Source organism: Nymphaea colorata, chromosome 7 (assembly GCF_008831285.2).
Source record: "Nymphaea colorata isolate Beijing-Zhang1983 chromosome 7, ASM883128v2, whole genome shotgun sequence".
NCBI classification, from domain to species: Eukaryota; Viridiplantae; Streptophyta; class Magnoliopsida; order Nymphaeales; family Nymphaeaceae; genus Nymphaea; species Nymphaea colorata.
The window spans coordinates 25,265,605-25,286,100 of NC_045144.1; the positions used below are offsets into that span (position 1 = coordinate 25,265,605).

Sequence of the window (20,496 nt, forward strand, 5' to 3'; positions counted from 1 at the left end):
TGGATTCAGATTAGATATATCCTTAATTATATTTGTGTTTTCAGTATTTATATATTTGGAATTCGAATTGAAGAAAAGTCATATCCAAATCTGAATCTGAAATCTAATTTTACAAATCGAATCCAATTTTTATATTTATATCTGAATCCCAATTTTGAAACGGATTTTACCAATTTTCAAAATTTAATAGCATTAGATGCATGATATTTATCTAAAAATGAATCTGATCCGAATCTATATCCGAATCCGGCCAGATATTTATGTATATCCAAATTCGAATCCAAATCCAATCGGATGACATTTATCAAATCCGAATCCGATCCGATTTCTTAATTGGATGTTAATATTTTTTTTCCATATCCAATTTTTTCGAATCGGATCAGATCGGTCGGATATCCGATTCAAATTGAATATATTGACATCCCTATGCATGCAATTCGATCTCATAAGTGCAAATTATGGGCCAATGAGCGAGACCAGTTGATGCACATTTATTGCGGCCTGGTGCTAGGTGTCGACGCACTAAAGTTTTTTTTTTTTTTAAAAAAAAGGCTCTTTCACTGGGATAAAATGAGAAATAGGGCTATACACGAGCAAGCCCATGGGAGCTCAGCTCATCTCATATATTACTTGGCTCAAGCTTGAGTCCAGCTTTACAAGGTTGACCCTCGGCTCATGAATTAAGAACATAACTAAGCTTGAGTTGGCTAGCTCCAGCTCCGGCACAGTACATATATAATCGTTGTAGTGATTAAGCACCACGTCTTACACGCGAGCTTAATGGAGTTGGACTTTCAGTAACTCGAATTCAACTTGTTTACAAACTCAAGTTTTAACTTGAGCTTGAGTTGAACTTAACCCAGTGAGTTTGAGTTGAGACAGAGTTGGGTCGACTTACTGAACACTCCTTATAGAACTAAGTTCCCACCAACTTGGTGCCACATATTTGGCCTATGTTAGATTGGTGATCGAGAGTAGTGTTATGAAAATTATTTTTCTAAACTTAATCAGTGAGGGTGCTAATTTGGTGAATGGATAAAAAATATATTAAAATGAACATTCAAAAAATAAATATATATATAAAAATTACTAAAATAAAGAAATTAGGCATATAAGATTTAGTAAAACTTGCCATTGATGTACCATCTCCTGCCAAAGGCTCTGGACCACGAAGGCAGTGTTTGAGAATGACAAGGTTTCAACTTAGACTCCGGTAGTAAAATACTCCTTCCACGGGTGGTTTCTTTGTTTCTGTCTCAAGGGACGTAGCATATTTGGTGAGACTAGTGGACAATGAAAGTCTAGTCATCAATTTAATTCTCGTATGTTTTATTTATTTGGATTGCCAACAATGGCAGGTGGTAGAGTGACTTGTAAGTTCACCTAAGTTGTAAAGCCTGCATGGAAAGGGACAGTTGTAAATTCTTCTTATTTATTTCGTATAATCGGCATCATGCAGCAATAGCGAAGGTTTATATATATATATATATATATATATATATATATATATATATATATATATATATATATATATATATATATATATATAGGAAAATTGGTAAAAAACTAGACCTATTGATTTTTTTTTTGAAATCTAACCTTATAGATACTAAGAGTTATTTGATGAAAAAACATGTATTTAGTTGTTTTCTTACTTAAATAATGTTCTTTTAACAGTAAAAAGATCAATATCTCTTATAACATCAAACTTTTGATAGTATAAAGATCAACCTTTTTTTACAAAAATGACTTGAATTAAAGCATGATTGGTATTAAACTAGTGTTTATAAATGCATCAAAAGGTTCATATTTTGTTTAAAACACTTTTTAGCATGAATTTAAGAGGTCTGGTTTTTATCCTTACTCAATTGGTTATTCAACTGGTCTGGTAGGTCTGGTACCTACCAATCAGTATATATATAGAAATATATATATCTTGAAACTGCTAGGCCCGTTTCTAAAATGAAGCTCAAAGATGAAACAAAATTTCAAAATGGGATCTTTTTTATTTATTTATTCTAAACATAGATTTGACATCGACACTGGCCACCCGACCCTATAACTTAACATAAGGGCCTAGCAGGCCGGGTTACAATAGCAGAGTTACCATGGAGCTGGTGTGGATAACTGCTCGCCCAGCCTGTGTAAACCTTAGTAAAAGTTTTATTATAATGATGTTGGACTCAAACCTACTCTTATGCATGTGGTGCCTACATCAGACCCATGCCCCGATAACTCTACATGTGACCAATTCATTGTAATAAGAAGATAGATCAATGCCCCTCAGCTAAAACTTTCTAGCTCCACCACTGTCGTTTTTAATGGGTACCCTCTGCCCAGGTGTCCACCTGGCTTGGTTTCTCTAATATTGAATTCAATAAAATTATAAAAGTATTAACGAACAGAAGCTTAATTTCATTTGTGAGATGCGGGCTCCTTTCATTTATTGAAAAATTTTTAGCCAATTTTATGTCTTTTAAAGGATGGGCACCAGTGGTTTTCTATTTTATTTTTTATTTTTTATTTTTCTTGAGAAAAGTCAATTATCCCTCTTTTTGGTTAATTTGTATCTGTTTTCATTTTTTTTGTTTCTCGTTATTTTTGCTTGTTTCTTTACTAAACGTATACTTTTTATGATAGAGAAACTTCGTACTTCATCTTGAATTTACCGTATTTTCATTCACATGCCTGATTCATTCTTTTGTTAAGAAAAAAACCTCAAATTAGACTGTTGAATAATGTAATCTTGGCACACGTGAAATTTTATCGTTTTTTTAATGCTATTTTTCTAATAAAAAGTTATTTTCCACTTTTAGCCAAAGGAACAGTCTTATCATTTGTTTCGCATTTCTAATAAAGCTGATGATAACTGATGAAGTCGAAGCTTCGTTTGAGAGTTCTCAGTAAACGGAAGACTCTTATGAAAAAACGCAGGGTGAGACCCACCTTGGTGATGAAAACGAGGGTTTTTACATGAAATTTTATGGAGGTATCAACTAATTATATTCGAATAAGATATACTCTTAACTTTATTTATTTTTGAGATATTTATACATTTGAATTCAAAGAAAAACTATATTTGGATTCAAAATTATATACAATTCTAATATAATCCAAATCCAATTTCTACATTTATATCTGAATGTAAATCCGAATTTTAAATCTAATCTATCTGTTTTTCAAAAAGTAATGTAAGAACATTGAAGATATGATATTTATTTAAAACTAAAGCTGATATAAATCAAAATCCTAATTCGATCAGAGTTCAAATCCGAATTCGATCCAATTTTTTTAATCAGAGATTAAACCTTTTTCATATCCGATTTTTTTTTTCAACGGCTCAATCATATATGACCTAAACTGAATATATTGACATCCCTACAAATTTCTCTTGGATAAGTTTTTCACTTTTGTTTGGTCTTTGCCTTATTTCTTACATGTTTTATTCATGACATTCATTGCTTCTTTGGGGTCAATCTTCCTTTGGACTCCTTATAGAACAGAATCTTAAAAATCTTGTCAAAATTTGCTGTTGTTGTTCGGAAGGAAGCGGTCTCCACATCGAGGCGATTTTAGTTGGAGGGCTTGATTTAGAACGGTCGACTGTAATTAGATTTATGGTTTTAGTAGATCAAAGATTTGAGAACCACAAAGTTATCATTTGGATATGTTGATGAAGCAAAAAATTTTGGACTTGAAATTCATAATTCTAAAATTCGTGAAAATTTATTGGTGTAATTTTTATATTTCGAGCGAAAGGTTTCAAGATATTTGTTGAAGTTGAAAAATACAAAGTTTTAAGATTTAAGGTTTGAAAATTTTAAACCGCTTTATATTTTAAAAAGAAGTAATCAAACAGTTCTTCCCAAGTGAGATGAGGGGTGACAAGTCTCTCTCTAATAAATAAAGATATCGTGTGACTTGAATTCTTACCTTCCACCGACCCTGAAGTGGTATCTGATGGTAGGAAAACCATTAAATAGAATTAAAGTAAGTCTCTTAAATTGAAATTCGAAGATGCAATTCAGATCAATGTTGTGAGAAGCCTACGCTTCACACAAAAAAGTGCAACTCAAAGCTTAGAAAAACCGCTTTGAGGCAGAGGTGTAAGGCTCACGTGTCTCTGAAGCGTGCGCCTCTACCAAATGAGGCGTATGCCTCCATCAATGGTGCGCTCCATGTTTGAGGGGCGCGCCTCATGTCTGTTTAGTTTTTTAATTTTAAAAAATAAAAATTAAATAAAATTAGTAAGAGGGCTTCACAGGTGACCCTAATTAAACTCTGTTTATGCCCTAAATTCCCTTTCCTCTATCCCAAATCATTGTACGCTTACGAAATTGAAGATTTCTCCCCACCCTTTTGTTCTTCTTTCTGCTGTATGAGCTACGCTATCGTCTCGCGACCGTGTTGCCGGCGAACGAGACTGGCGAGGACTCTTACCCAAGCAGTGAAGTCGTTTTCCTTCTCGGAGACCGACGGCGGATTCTTAACTACGGCAGCATCACGGATCTTAAGGGCATGCATGAGAAAGTTCTTCACTTGGTTGGACGACGAGATCAGGGTCGACTTGCCGCCCTCCCCTCCAATTGCATCTACTTCCAGGGCATCATCACGGCTTGACGTTGCCCAATCTTTTTACCTTACAAAAAAGACCGTGAACTCAAACTTATTTTCTTCATGATCAAGTATGGTGGTCCTCCACTCACGGTTGCCATGTGTTGCAAGTATTATTAGTTTATTATGTGTTCATCTATTTTCTCCAATACATGTTCAGGTTAATATCAAATACCAAATGTTATCATAAATTCATAATCATTTTCTGAATCGAATCCAAAAAGCTTATGATTCATCGTTTAAAATTTAGCCGAAAGAATAAGATTTCTACAAAAGATAAAAAATAGTTAAAAATGTAAACACTTTATCGGTCACAATACTAATTCAGCAACATTAATTTAACGAAAACAAGAGAAAATGTTGTGAAAGATGAAGGCTCTTGCTTTATTCGGACCTTCTCACTCATTCTCTACGTGCATTAGTTCTGCCTTTTGTGCTTCATGCTAGCCATGTTCAATCATTTACCAATGAATTGAAGAATATTTATTACATTATTTTGTTTTATATCAAAAATTTACTTTAGCACAAATTATCTTTTTTATTATATACTTTTTTGTATATGTTTTTTTCTCTTTTGTAGGATGGTAGTCATTTTTATCAGTTTTGTCTTATTTTTAATAAGGATATTACATAATTTACAAATTTATCCGTGAATTTTACGCTTCAACGCCTCGCTTCGTCTCGCCTCATGAGAGGTTCAACCCCTCGCCTCGCTTTATCGCCTTGTTTCAGACACTCCGCCCACCTTTTCTGTACTTTTCAGGAACTCTGTTTCTTCGTTTTCGGCTTCTGCAATACCTTTCAATGTTTGAAGCATTTCTTAGGGCGATTCATAAAAAACCCAATGACGGTCCAATGGACTATTTTTACAGAAACACGCTCTAGTTTGGTGGTAGCTCGCTTTCACTTCACAAGGATCTTTGCTCAAAATTGGATGCATCTCATGGATCTCTAGTGTCTGAGTGCTTCTTCCTTTATCTAACCTCCAATCCCATCGTCACCTTTTGGGGTACTGATAAGTGAAATGGCTGCATCGTCGTCTTCAGAAGAGGGCAGAGGGTTTGAGTATGATGTGTTTCTCAGCTTCAGAGGGGAAGACACCCGCAAGGGCTTCACGGGGCATCTGTACTACGCCATGGAAGAGAAAGGCATACACACCTTTATGGATGACGAGAAGCTCGACAAGGGGGAGAGCATCAAGCAGCTGCTTGGCTGCATCGAGAAATCCAAGATCTTTGTGCCCATCTTCTCGAAGCGATTTGCAGAATCCAGGTGGTGCCTTATGGAGGTCGCTATGATGGTTCAGTGCCAAAGGCTGATCATTCCCGTTTTCTTCGATGTGAAGCCCACCCATGTTAGGAATCAGAGCGGACCATTTGAAGCTGCATTCGAAAGCCATGAAAAAAACAAGCACCTAAGCAAGAGGACCCTGCAGGAGTGGAGGGATGCATTGAGAACAGTAGGGGAAATTTCTGGATATGTCCTTGAAACAGACACGGATGGGTACGCATCTCTCTCTCTCCCACTGTGGTCTCACCCAATTATTGTATTGGTTGTCTTTCCTATTTTGCATATAGGTATGAGTTACACAGTGGCCATGATGTGATCTCAAAACTTTGTATACCTTTTGTAACCCTGTACAGGGTAAGTTTTGGAGGAAAAACCCTGCTTTATGAAAAGTTCTTTGTAACCTTAGCACTGTGTTTTATCGAGGGAAAGAAATTTGGTTGCGCATTAAAGAATGTACATCCTGCCGAGATCCAGTTGAGGATGCATGTGCTACAAGTGAAGAATCTGGCCGGCGGTGAAGCAGCAGACCAACCATTAATAAAAGTCTTCAGAACCCCATTTAACACCTTTTTGTTGAAGCAACGGATTCCACTTGGAGAATTCCCCTCTGAAGCCCTCAAGCTTCTCTCATGCTAGATCATTCAACTTAGAGAATGATCTCTTTGCCATTTGGATTCTTCTCAATAAGTATACTAAATGTCGGGGTGCAAGTGAACGTTTATGTTTTCTCAACCTGTATATTAGAGTCTTTGACAACAGCAATATCTTGCTATGACTTCCTTCTCGTGCATTTATTTTTGGCAGGCATGAAGCTAAGCTGAACCAAATTATTATTAGGAGGATTCTAAGTGAGCTGAACAAAACATTTCTTCATGTGGCTAAGCGTCCTGTTGGGATGGATGGCTCTATCAAAGAAATGTTGAGTTTGTTGGATATTGAAAAAAATGATGTTAGAATGATCGGGATTAATGGCATAGGTGGCATTGGGAAAACAACCCTTGCGAAGGCCATTTTTAATAGAATTTCCACAAGCTTTCTGTTTGTCAGCTTTATTTCCAATGTAAGGGAAGTATCCAACCAAGTTGGTGGGCTTGTCTCCCTGCAAAAGCAACTTATTTGGGATGTTACAAAGGACAGTGACCCACGTATAGATGACGAAAGTCAGGGGTGCAGCAGGATCAAGCAACTCATTTGCAAAAAAAGCGTTCTTCTTGTGCTTGATGATGTTGATGATAGAAAACAGCTTAATGCTTTAGCTGATAGTGAAGAATGGTTTGGTCCAAAAAGCAGGATCATTGTCACTACCAGATACGAACATGTATTGAAAGAAAGAAGAATGAACAAGCAAGAAATTTACCAAATGAAAAAATTGAATAAAAAAGAGTCACTTGAGCTCTTTAGTTACCATTCTTTTGGAGAAAAGAAACCAACAGAGAAGTACCAGAAGTTATCTGAGAAGGTTGTATCAACGACTAATGGTATACCACTGATGCTCGAAGTATTTGGTGCTCTATTCTTTGGAATAGATTGTGCAGAGGAATGGGAAGGTTTACTTGAAGAACTAAACAAGCACCAGGATAAGGATGTCCATGAAAGGCTAAGGATAAGTTATGATGGGCTGTCTGAAAAAGAAAAGCAAGTATTTTTGGATATTGTTTGCTTCTTTATTGGAAAGGATAAAGACGAAGCATTTTATGTATGGAAAGATTGTAACTTCTCCCCCTATACGTCTGTTCAGACTCTACTTCGCAGATCCTTAATTAAGATTACTAGTGACAAACAGGTGTTTGAAATGCATGATCAAATACTAGATATGGGCAAAGAGATCATTCGGCGAGAATGTCTTTTGAAGCCAAGCAAGCGTAGCAGGCTGTGGGATAGTAATGAAATATTGACAGTGCTAGAAGACTCTAAGGTATGATACAAATAAAATAACAAATTTCCTTCATATGATGCTACTCTGTATTCATCGACTTCATTGTGTTAAGTCTGAGCCAACGAATTGGGATTTCAGAGGCATTCAAATGGTTGATTTTCACTCATCCAAGTATTTGGTTTATGAGTTAATGGACTGTAGATCTCATTAATTTTATTGAATTAGATGAAACTGCTTCCAATTTCAATAGAAAGTCAACTCACACAAGTTTAATGTTTGTTGAACCATGTGATAGTATTGAGCTCCTTGTGTCCTAGGCATGTCTGGGGTCATTGAAGGCCAACACCAGTTTTCTTGTCACTATTCTACAATATCAGATATATAACTTCATGTTCAGAGCCTCTTGCATTCTATGCAAATGCACGACCTATGTTTTAGTTAACTCTGAATACAGTGAAGCTATTAACCGTCAAGTGAAGATGGACCCTTATGTCATTTCCATTTTCCATGAGATCAAGTGGACCCAGGACCATTTCTATAAATCTTTCCTTGGACCCGTTTTTTGGCTAAGCCTAGAGAAAACTCCCAAGAGCAAAAGAACCATATTACCTGGCCTTGAGTAGGTAAAGCCCCTGAGGATCCCTGCTCATGGAGAGCAGTTGCAGCTTCACACATTGCAAAAAGTACATTGGTGGATTTCAAATTTGCTGCATCCCTTCTGCTTGGTGATGTTCAGACATTTTCCATATCAAATGAGCATGACCCTTCTCAGGTTAGGTTGGACAAACAATCATGAATGCTGAACTTCTTCTTTTTGATATTATATATGAAAGAGACACAAAGAATATTATTTTTCAAATTTCTCTGATTTATTCAAGTTCGAAATATTTCTTGTTAGTAGTTTCCCTCTAAACCTATCTCCTTTCTGCTGGCAATGTATACACATAAAGGAAATGTGTAGGTGTCAGATTCATCAAGAATGATCCCAACCACTGAAAAATATCCACATTGTTGGATAGGAGAAAAAAGAGAAAGATTTGCAGTGCTTCTAAATTGGAGAAATGCCCTGCCTTCTCTCTCCTTTTGCTCCAAACTATCAGTGAGGATATTATCAATGCCTGAGATCATTATTAATGGGTCTGGCACCTATGCATCTCTCTCTCTCTCTCCCTAAATAATAAAAACTCCAGATTTCATATATTTCTTTCACCTTACATACAGACATACATACTATATATATATATATATATATATATATATATATATATATATATATATATATATATATATAAAATTTATCAGTCAAAAGTAAAGGAAATAGAGGCCCTATAGAGTTTAAACAAGTCACTTGCTATTATAAATGAAGATATTGATAAGATGTTCTGTGGTTCTTGAGTTGTCATTACATGATCAATTTAGATGACAAACCAATTCATCGCTGGTGCAGCACCTAATTCGTCGTTATCTAATTCCTTGACATGTTTCTGTATATGCAGGGAGCAGAGAATATACAAGTTATATTTTTCAACTATTTAAGCAGGTGGGAAAAATTTAGCACCAGGGATTTTGCATTGATGTGTAATCTGAGACTGCTTTACCTCAACTACATCAATTTCCACGAGAAAGACTTCACTCATTTCCCCAATAAGTTAAAATGTTTGGAATGGCATTGGTGCCCTTTGAAGTCTCTATCATTTAATGAGTTTAATCTGATGGAGCTTGTTGTGCTGAAGCTATGCCACGGCAAATTCCAGCAGGTGCTGACCAAGCATAATTTGCGAATAGTAAACAAGGTAAGAGATGATAGTGGTGAGTGGCTTTTTCTTTTGATGCATGCTTGTCAGCAGTGGAATCCAACCATGTTATACAATTCATGGTTACAGCTATTGACATCGAAATATTACATGTTCCTCAAAACACCAGTACACAGGTGCTGATCATATCAGTGTCATGGTAGTTAGTGCTATGAAATTGCTTATGATATTTCAGATGCAACTCTCTGTGTTTCTTTTTAACAAATGAAAATGGTTGCAGAAGTTGGACAGGTTGAAGGTTCTTGATCTCTCTCATTGTCTGTATATTATCACAACACCAGATTTTGCTAGTCTTCCCAACCTGGTGAAGTTGGTACTGGATGGATGTGATAGCTTGTCCGAACTTGATAGATCGATTGGAGATCTTAAAGAGTTGGTTACTTTAAGTATGAAAGGGTGTGGATCACTGACGGAACTGCCAGACAGCATCTGCAAGTTGAATTCTCTTGAAAACCTTAGTCTTGATCATTGTAGGAATATTTCCACATTGCCAAAACTACTGGGAAACTTGATGTCATTGAGGAAGCTTTCTCTGGTCTGGTGCACTTTATTGGAAGAACTGCCAGAATCAATCGGAAAGATGACATCTTTGGAAGAGCTCATCCTTGAATGTTCATGGATGTTGAAAAAGATACCTGATTCAATTGGGATTCTCAACAAGTTACAGCACCTATCAGTAAAAGGCTGCACATCACTTGAAGAAGTGCCCGATTCCATTGGAGGATTGGTATCTTTGGAAATACTCATTCTTGATTACTGTACTAACATAAAAGTGCTCCCTAGTTCAATAGGAAACTTAAAGAACCTCTATAAACTGTCTTTAAACTACTGTCCATCATTAGAAGAACTATCATGTTCCATCGGGAAGTTGCAATCCTTGAAAGAGCTCCTCCTCGATGGGTGTCAAATAAGAAAGGTGCCATATTCTGTAGGAAGCCTAAAGAAGCTCTATAGACTATCTCTAGCACACTGTCTGTCTCTGGAAGAAGTGCCAGACTCAATCGGTGAGTTGGAGTCACTAAAGGAACTTATCCTCACGTTTGGAGAAAATGGCACCATGCCTGATTGGATTGGAAGATTGAGGGCTTTAGACGTTCTCATTCTTGATGGTTCTGCATCATTGAGAAAACTGTCTGATTCAATTGGGGAATTGACCAATCTCAGGCTTTTGTCTTTAGAAGAGAGCAGATCACTAGAACAACTACCTTCAAGTATTGGTAGTCTTTGCCGGCTCGAACAACTTATCTTAAATGGTTGTCAAAAGCTCCAATCCATCCCCCAACTTCCTTCCACCCTAGTTGCTCTCATAGCCAATGGTTGTGCTGCACTGGAGACAATATGTGATGTTTCAGACTTGCTTGTTTTGAAGGAACTTCACCTAGAAGAGTGCACTAGACTTGTTGAGATTGCTGGGCTCGAGAAACTGAAATCCTTGAGTGTCTTACGCCTCTGGGGCTGCAAACACCTTAGTAGTCATCTTATGGTGAGGCTCTGCATGGTAAGTGGGAGTTCATCATGTGGCTTAAGCTTCAATGCTTCTTATTGATTGAATTACTTATTCTGCTTGGTACCATTGTTTTGCTAACTAAATCGTGCTTAATAAATAAGCAGGCCACATATGAAGATTTGGAGAAGCTGGTTCTTTCTGGTTCTCAGACAAATGATGGGCATCTGCTGTTTGGGTTACCAAGAGGTCCTTCAGGAAATCCCTTGCTTATAGAGGGTTTTTCTGTATCAATAGATGGCAATAGTGGGACTACCATGCAAATAGAGGTCATGTCAAGTAGTGAGACTGTTTTCAAGATCGAGTGGGATGAGGAGTCCATATCTCCAGATGAAATAAACGGCACATACACAATTCTATTCGAAATGTATGATGAGATCCAAACGCATTTGGAAGGTGGTCACAGAATGGTGAAGGTTTCAACAACAACCAGTGATCGTCTAACATGGGGCGGTGCTATCTTTTCAATCTAATACTTCCCATGGTTGGTGAGTCTGAATGTCCACCGGACCATCATCATGTTGCTAAAATTTGTTGGAAGATGATCTGATCATCTGCTAAATCTTCCTTAAGACAGAAAGGTTACAGATCTTACATCTGCAGCAGTTGAGCACATCAAGCTACTTCAAAACAAGTGGTGGGAAGTGGCACCAGCAAATGAGTACAGTATTTGATAGGATCTAACATCCGAGTCTATCAAAACCCAATTCAGGCTGTCGAACTTATGTTCAAAAGCTCTTTAGACAGCTTAAGTTAAACCTAGAATAGATTAAATACAATGACACTATCCGGCCGAACAGGACCCCAGCTCCAAAAATAATCAATAGGAACCGTACAAGTGAGGTTTCTCAAACCCAATGCTGAACCTACTACAAAAACTAAAGATGTGAGGTTAGTAGTACAAGCGCACGTGATACATCAATTGCACTCACAACTCACTTAACAAGCCATAACAAACCATGCTTAACGTGCAAATCGCACCCGAACCCAATTAGGTAGGCTAACTCTCTTGTGTTCGTGTCTTTGGCCAATGGCTTCCGAGGTAACACAAAGAAGAGTAATGGTTGAAGCCGGTTAGAAAGAAAAGATGCAATACTACCAACCGTCGAGTCTATAGGGGGTTTAGAAGTAATACCAGCCAAGGCGAACTTGGCTAAGATCAGCAAGGATGTTTTGGAGTGAACGCCAACCCCCGGGCAATGCAGCTACAAGGATGAGAAGTCCAAGGAGGAAATTTCACAGTCCCCATGGTTCTGTTCGGTGATGGTGCCAGAAAATTTTATCAAAAGGACACTTATCTTAGAGGGTCTGGCATCTATGGGACATTGCCATGTGGGCTCCACCTCGGGCCGGACCCAAGTCCAACTCCTCCTTCTTCATAAAATTTTCCAACTGCTGGTGTTCGCTGGCTTGGTGTTCACTGGCTTGGGCAGTGGTGCACACCAGCCCACACAGAGCTCCGCCACAGATTCTATCAAGAATTGGGTTTTGTCGCAAATCCCCATAGCCCAAGATGCCTGATATCCCACTTTTTCTCATCCCAAATTCTGGCTTTCCAAGACGAGGAGGCACACCCTTTAGGTTTGGCAGTCTAGAATCAATTTCACAAGGCAATGGAAGCTTGCACACACACACACACACACACACACACACACACATATCTTTAAATATTTAATATCTTTTGTATACAACTGCTCCTTCGACTGCTCTTTTTTCTCCCTTCTCAAGGTTTCAAGGTTTCTTTATTTTCAATTAATATCTTTAAATATTTAATATCTTTTGTATACAACTGCTCCTTCGACTGCTCTTTTTTCTCCCTTTACTTCTTCGGCACCTTTTTAAAATTTTTCCAATGACGATTTTCCAAGTAGTTTGGACCGATTCTGTTATATTTGAATATGGAAGTAATCAACTTTGCTGATTGCTACTGACAATTAATTCTTTCATTTTCAAATGAAATTATAATATTAAAAGCAGATATAGACGCAGATTAATTTGATTTTCAAGGTGATCGCATTTTCAAAAACATATTAAACAGAGAAAATGCTCATGAAAAGTTAAAAATTAGGCTAGTGCGGAGCCACAAAAATTTTCTGGAAAGGACACCAGTCACAAATTTTCATATTCGAAGGAGCAGTTGTATACAAAAGATATTAAATATTTAAAGATATTAATTGAAAATAAAGAAACCTTGAGGGGCACCAAACCGTATGTGGCTTTGCCTCATAATTAAAAAAAAATATTGAAACATACAAATATTTGATGGAACATATCTATGATCATAAGGACAGTATCTAATTTATCCTGCATCTCACATTTTTATCTCACTTTTAATGCATCTTTGCTTGAAAATATGGAATTATACTTGTGTCTTCATCCACCATGTAGGTGCTTTAATTGAAAGACAAGCGACATAATCCCTTTATTCATAACAAAATGAGCAGAATACATGTTCATAAGGGTGCAGTTGAACCAAAGATATACACCTTTGAAGAAGGTGCCACACATCAATTTGTACTGTAGATTAGGATCTGTGACGATTTCTTCAATAAAACTACTTTACGTAATTTAAATTGAAAATCTTTTGCTAATCAGCATGTCCAACAAGTTTGCAAGTGCAACCACATTCACAGATACCGAAATGAGAATAGAATGTACACAAGGATTTTTCATGAAAAAAGAAAAGACAATTGATTGATCAATATAGTCGCAATATGATCAATTACAAAAGTTGGAAATATATATACATATATACTTTTGTACTTGATCAACCATGTTGATCAGTCAAATGTCTTTTCCTTTTCCATGGAGAACCTTATGTACATTCTATTCTCATTTCTATATTTATAAATTTGATCTCCAAATTGTAAATTTGATTATCCCTGTTGGCCAAAGTTGCTAAACTTGGTTTTCCAATCGAATGATAAAGCCAAATGATTCAGTGAATCGAGTTGGAATTCGATGTTCATTTGTGAATCGGATTGATTAAAAGAATTGAATTTTAAAAATTAAATAAAAATGAAAGTATTATATGATACAAAAAAAATTTGAAAAAATAATATAAATTCGTTAACAGGTAAATATACCCAAAGGAAGGGGTATTCCTTCCCTTTTTGTCATTTGCAGCATGTTGAGGTTGGGCTAAGTTGACTTGAAGACACACAATCCAAATCAGCCAGTCCAGAAAATTGAGTTGACGGAAGACTGGTTATGTGCACACGGAAGACTGGTTATGTGCACAACTGCAGAGGGTTGTGTGATGATTAGAATGCCAGAGGCGGAGCCAGAAACTTTTCATGAGAGGGATCAAATTAAAGTTTCAAAATTTTGACAAGGGCTTTCAGGGTTGAACTTTTGATTGTGAGAAAAAGTAATAAAGAATCATTTGTCAAGCAATCATTTCAACTAATACGATAGAAGAAAAGGAAAAAGAAAGAGAAGCACCTCACTAAGCTTTGGCTTTCATATGCTGATCAAAAGCAGCTTTATATCATAAAACCTAGAAGAGGAGACATTGTTGTGTAGAGAAGGTTGACAATCCAATTTATAGTAGAGAAATTGGCCCAATATAGAAATTATCGATACAATATTATCGTAGAAAATCTCACAAAATAAAGCAATTATAGATGCAAAATTATCAACCGTCAATTTTACGTAAGTTCATTGCTTTTGACACATCAAGTTCGTTCATTCACCATATATTGAATTAGGACTGTTAGTTAGGATAAAAAAAATCCTTCTATATTAATTCAATTTCCATAGTGGAAACAAATAAATACTGTTAGTAATTGATTCCATTTATGTATTGATTCTCATGGCATCTTCCAACCAAAGGATTTGTGAAGATCAGCAAAGTAATGAAGGCCTTAATTGGTGGGGAGTGCACCATGAGTTCAAATCATCCCGTTGCCCACCGTCGTGGTATCGTAGCTAAAATCTTCTTTTTACTGACAGTTTGTTTTCAGCCTGTCAGTAAAGCTTGCAGGTTTTGTATTGAGAGTCTCACCTTGGAAGGCTTCACGATTTTGAGAATTTTTCAGTATAGATAGTTACATTATACTGAGAGAAGTGACCATAAAGGGCTCTGTTTGATGGCCGTAACAACACTCTGTTACCGTTACATGAATCTACCTCAAAATTGGGGCATATTCATAAAAGCCCTAATCAGTCAGTAGATGTTCAACTTTACATATACTGTTGTGGGGCCAAATTTACAGATACCTTAGTGTTAAAAGGTAAATTGATTGATCAACATAGTCATAGTAAGGTCAAGCACGAAAGAGAAAGGGTGAGGGCAGCTCAGGGACGGAGACGGAGGAGAAGGAGAGAAAGAGAATAGGCGACTGCAGCTCGGGGCGGAGACGAAGGAAAAGACGAGAAAGAGAAGAGAAGAGAAGGAGAGAAAGAGAATGGGCAAGGGCGAGGGTTGCACAGAGGGTGGAGGCAAGCACAGCTCGGGGGCGGGAGGCCCGTTCTATTCCATCCTATTCCGAACATTAGCTCGGAACAGTATGGAATAGAGGATATTTTACACTCTCTGTCCATTCGTCCGTCGTGTCCATCCTATGTTGTGGACAGTGTTTGATAAAAAACCAAAAGTTGCAATATATGCTTTCAGCATGCAGGACTTGTGGAGGCCACCTTTTCTTGACAGAAATGGTGAAGAAGACGCCCTCCAAGCTATTCGGAACCGATTCAGGTAGCAATCTGCTGCTGAAATATAAAAACCATTTAGAAACTAAAAGAAAATTAAAATAATCAGAGATACAAACAAAAATAAAAAACTAAATGCATTGATTAACCAATGTGTGCTTATGGCGGATGGAGAATAAAATTTTCTTTAATTGAGTAGGCAAGGCTAGCTGCCAACATGTGATCGAGTTGGATGAATAGATTGTCAATTGATCAATTATTTAAAAAAAACATCTTTTAATAAAAATAAATTGATGTGTTTTAAAAGTAGAGAAAATTGCTTTTGTAGTGAGATCTGAGCATCCATGCCTGGAAACTTGGTTATGTACGAATTTTGGTGTGATAGTTTGGCTAATGACTAAAATACCATCAGTTCACACTGAAAAAAAAAAATCTTATAAAAACAAAAAAGAAAATGAAAAAAGTAAAGACTACGGAAGACATTTCTCTTTAACAAATTATCAAAATGTCCTTCCCTCCTTCACTTTTTACTGTGTGCATGGCGCACACACCTTTCTACATGTCAACTAACGTTTCGCTTCGTTCCGATGGGCATTAAATATTCCTGAAATTTGTGGTCATCGGTATATTTTTTCACAGTGACTTCACTACCACATTCTTGAAATTTTATCAAAAGGAAACTTATCTTTGGGGGTTTGGTGTCTATGGGACATTGCCAGGAGTCTCGTGTGGGCACTACATCGGGCTGGACCCAGATCCGGTTCCTTGTTAATAAAATTTTCCAACGACTGGTGTTGGCTGGTGTGGGTAGTGGCCTACGCCAGCCGCACAGAGCTCCGCTACTGGTTCTGTCCACAATTGGGCATTGTCACAATTTTGTATCGCCCAAGATACCTGATATCCCAAACGCTGGCTGTCCAAGATGAGGAGGTAAACCCTTTTGGTTTGGCAGTCCAGAATCAATTTCACAAGGCAACGGAAGCTTGGAAGATCTGGTGCATGCACTGCCAAAAGCTCTCTCTCTCTCTCTCATTATTACAGTCTAACTGGTCACATTGTTTGGCAGTTAAAGTGTCTGTTATTAGTTCGATTCCTGCCAGTGTAGGTTTCTGGGGGAAAGTCAGCTTAAAAAGTTATTAGTTGGATTATCCATCCGTGGCCATGTTTCTTCAATCATCTTCACGCATCAATTGACATTGTTTTCTGTGAATTTACTCCAACTTTCGGTCAGAAACCGTTGTTTATAAAAACATTAGAACTAAAGCAACGATGAAAGGACACATTTCTGATCCAAATGCTCAGGGGACTCCGCAGCAAATGTTGCCACAGTCAGATGCATCGTCAAAGCAAATGTCCACCTCACCCTTAGCAATGGCCGGAGGATGATATCTTCTTCAAACTAGCCCTCTCCCTAACACTCCCCCTCTTCCCCTGTTCGCACCCGACCCCTTTCTCAAAGGGTGTCATATGCGAATCAACAAAAATATTTTAAAATTGAGGTTTTGAAGAAAAAATTTTCAAGAAAAAGGGATCCGCCCGTCGGTACGAGGTCCAACCGTTCCTGCCGCCTTTAACAGGGGTAATTGGACCAAGGACTAAGGATCATTTGGGTCATGTACGAGTTATTCATGCAAATCCTATATGCTTATGCATTGAGGTTTTGGATTCAAGAACGAAAATTCATTGTGAATAAGTGATTTGAACTCGTTTTTGAAGATTTGAGGATCTTTCAAGTTGGTTCAAAACCTTTGTTTTTGTGCCATTTGATTTAAAATACATAATTCTTGAGGATTTTGAAGATTGAATATTGAGTTCTTTGTCGTGAACTCTAGATGGTTCATGAGTTGAAATTATGATCGACTTTTGGAAAATAGCTAAGTTTCCTTAGCAAAGAAACTTGATTTTTGAATTCTTCTTTTGCCAAATCGTGTGATTTGGTTAGGTAGAGTTCATTCTTTTGATGAAACATAGGTTCCAAATTGTTAGAAAACATGTTGTTTTCCAAACATACTTTGGCCAAGATTATGAATGCATTGCTTGTGTTTTCTTTTGAAGTTAAGAGAAGTTTACAAATTGTTGTTGCAATATGACTTGGTCACTTTTTGCAACTCAAATTTGAATCACTTAACTTCTTAAGAATGTGTATGTGGTGCTATTGATTTTGAGTGAAAGTGAATGCATGAAATGAAAAGGGAAATTATATGGAACATTCATTCTTCTCTCTCTCATAATCTCTCAAGGTTCATTCATATGAAACATACATTCTTCACTCTCTCATAATCTCTTAAGGTCCATATTGTAATTGCACATCATAAAATCTACACATAAAGATTGATTTTAATTAACATGTAGGACTTTCTCTAAATATGCTTATTATATGATTAAGCACATGAATTAGAGATGTAGTCCATAAGCTTGAGACTTGACATAAAACTATCAAAATGATGAAAAATATACAAATAATGTCAAAATCAATTTTTTTTTTGAAATAGATAGGAAACAAAGATGACATCTACTTTTGTTTCAAAATAGCTAAAAAAATCAGACCTTATGTTGATTTAGATAGCTGAAAATTATAGACATTGATTCCAATAAAGGGTTTGTTTCTTAGATAGAAATGAGTCCTTCATCAAATTTCAGATTTCGTACTCATGAAATCGTCAACTTCTTTGGATGGTTCTAGGATAGTTGGCATTTCAAATATATAAAATTTAACATTCTTAAACCAATTTCTATAAAACATGGTTTGATTTTAACAACATACATACATCTTACGTGTGGATCGCTGAAATTAAGCAAATTTTAAAATGAAATGAAAATGATTTCATAACTTGGTACTATGAAAATCAAAATGAACCATCTTCTTAAAACCAGTTTGGAAACGTGTTCCAATCTGATTTTAAGAGAGGAAAACAATTTTTAACAATGTATACATATACATACTTTACTCTTCAAAATGAAATTTCATGAAGGGACCACATAACTCACAAGTCATGAAGATTCATGGTTGGGTTCTTTTACGTGGGAAGATTGAAAACTTGTTCCAAATCTCCCCTACTACCCTTGATCAATTAAATAAAGCATGAAACAAAATAACTTTAAATAAAAAGGGGTAAATGAATGCTCAAGCTAGTTCATCCTTAATTTCGTCATGCAAAGGTGGATTACATTCATGAGAATGCATCCATCCTTAATAGGCTTTTTCGTCATATATATATTGCAGCAAGATCACTCTCTCACCATGGTATTCTCTCATGGTGGGGAGTTCAAAATGGTTTTCAGCTGGTTATTTTGAAAGGGACGTGGCCTTGGGGCCATTTTCAAAATTTAATAGATGGATTCATCTTTAAGAAAAACCAACGTGTGCATGCATTATGCATTAACATGCACATTGAATCTTAGGTTTCCCTTAGCCGGACATCATTCTCAGCAATGAAACAAATGAAAATAAATCCTCCCACGAATTGCTGGAATTAAAATGAACTAATGAAAAGCCAAAATAGATGAGAAATTGTTAAAATCACCTACCTTGTGGTCGGTCTTGATACTTGATCTTCGCCATCACTTGTTTTCTAAATCGAGCAATCCTAAGCAAGAATCCAAGCTTGGATTCGAGCTCAGCAAAGCTAGAAGTAGAATAGCTTGCTTACTGGAATTTGTAGTAGGAAAGAAGGCTTCTGACCACGAAAATCTTAAGGGTTTACTTAAGCACCATAACTTAGCAAAATCAATGGAGAGAATAGAAAAAAATGAAAAGTAAGAGAAAAGGGGGAAGAGTACTTGGACGAATCTCTCTAACCATCCTTGGCTTCTCCCTGCTAGCTCCTTGGCTGCAACACTTAATGGAATACCTGAAAATTTCGTCTTCCCCCTTGGTGGCCAAGGGGAGGTTTATATAGAGGAGGAGGTGGGTTCAACCACCTCCTTAACTCACCTTGAGAACTTGTAAAATGAGTTAAAGAGGGTTTAATGTCTCTAATTTGACCATTCTTAGCCCATTTACACGAGCTAGATGGGCTAGGCTAGGTTTGGTCAACATTGGTTCAGACCTAGCTGGCCAACTTTGACCAAAATTTTGGACGAAAATGTCCTTGCACAGGGTTTTTTCTTATTTTGTGCTATTTATTTTTTTCTTTGTTTGAAATCGAGCTTGTTAGGTTAAAACCTAGTTACTAAGCTCCAAATGTCATTGAATTATGATAATTCAACTTAAATTTGAATAAAATTTCAAAATTCTATCAAATTTGGTTCAAAAAGGGTATTTCTATCCATAATTTGATTGAAGACAGATTTCAACTGAATCAAACTTTCGTTTGAAAATTTAAATTTTAATTTGGTATTTGATTTATGCATTTGACAAATTCAAATGTTTATTTGCCTTTCATAAAATAATTTTGGGCTCTATAATTTCAAATTGGCCATAGAAGGGCAAATTGTCCAGATTTGTCAATTTTGACCAATTGACCAAATTCAAAGCTCATTTGTTAGTAGTTTGACTTTGTTTGAGGTAATTTGATAAATTTGAGCCATGAAAGCTCTTAATTGATCTAAATTGTACTTTGACTGAGTTTAGTCAAAGTGGGTTTGGTTCGGTCAAAGTCTATTTTTGTTCATTATTTGGATCGTGAGACAAACCTATTTTTTGGCCAAGCTGAGCTCATGTTGATTGAGCCTAGCTGAGATTGGCACCACATTTGGGTGCACCCGGGTCAAACCTACTTAAATTAAGTATGTTAGGTGAGTTT

The 20,496-nt window shown here is 36.7% G+C and overlaps 1 protein-coding gene across 2 annotated transcripts; it reads left to right on the forward strand.

The window, feature by feature from the left end:
- The first annotated feature begins 4,332 nt into the window (after positions 1–4,332).
- Positions 4,333–11,683, forward strand: LOC116257252 (disease resistance protein RPV1-like). 2 transcript variants are annotated; one of them, XM_050078904.1, is made up of 6 exons: positions 4,333–4,685; positions 5,487–6,117; positions 6,709–7,819; positions 9,277–9,573; positions 9,815–11,092; positions 11,206–11,683. In XM_050078904.1, the coding sequence occupies exons 2-6, from the start codon at positions 5,639–5,641 to the stop codon at positions 11,569–11,571; spliced, it is 3,531 nt and encodes a 1,176-aa protein (XP_049934861.1). In that variant the 5' UTR covers positions 4,333–4,685; positions 5,487–5,638; the 3' UTR covers positions 11,572–11,683. The 2 variants fall into 2 exon arrangements, with proteins under 2 accessions (XP_049934861.1, XP_031489718.2); XM_031633858.2 differs by lacking the exon at positions 4,333–4,685 and having other exon boundaries at positions 5,144–6,117.
- The last annotated feature ends 8,813 nt before the right edge of the window (positions 11,684–20,496 follow it).

What these genes read in the sequence shown, in the direction of transcription:
- LOC116257252 (XM_050078904.1), top strand. Translation starts at nt 5,639, where the DNA reads ATGGCTGCATCGTCGTCTTCAGAAGAGGGCAGAGGGTTTGAGTATGAT. An exon ending in CTTGAAACAGACACGGATGG is followed by an intron (nt 6,118 to 6,708) that starts GTACGCATCTCT and finishes TATTTTTGGCAG; the next exon opens with GCATGAAGCTAAGCTGAACC. An exon ending in CAGTGCTAGAAGACTCTAAG is followed by an intron (nt 7,820 to 9,276) that starts GTATGATACAAA and finishes CTGTATATGCAG; the next exon opens with GGAGCAGAGAATATACAAGT.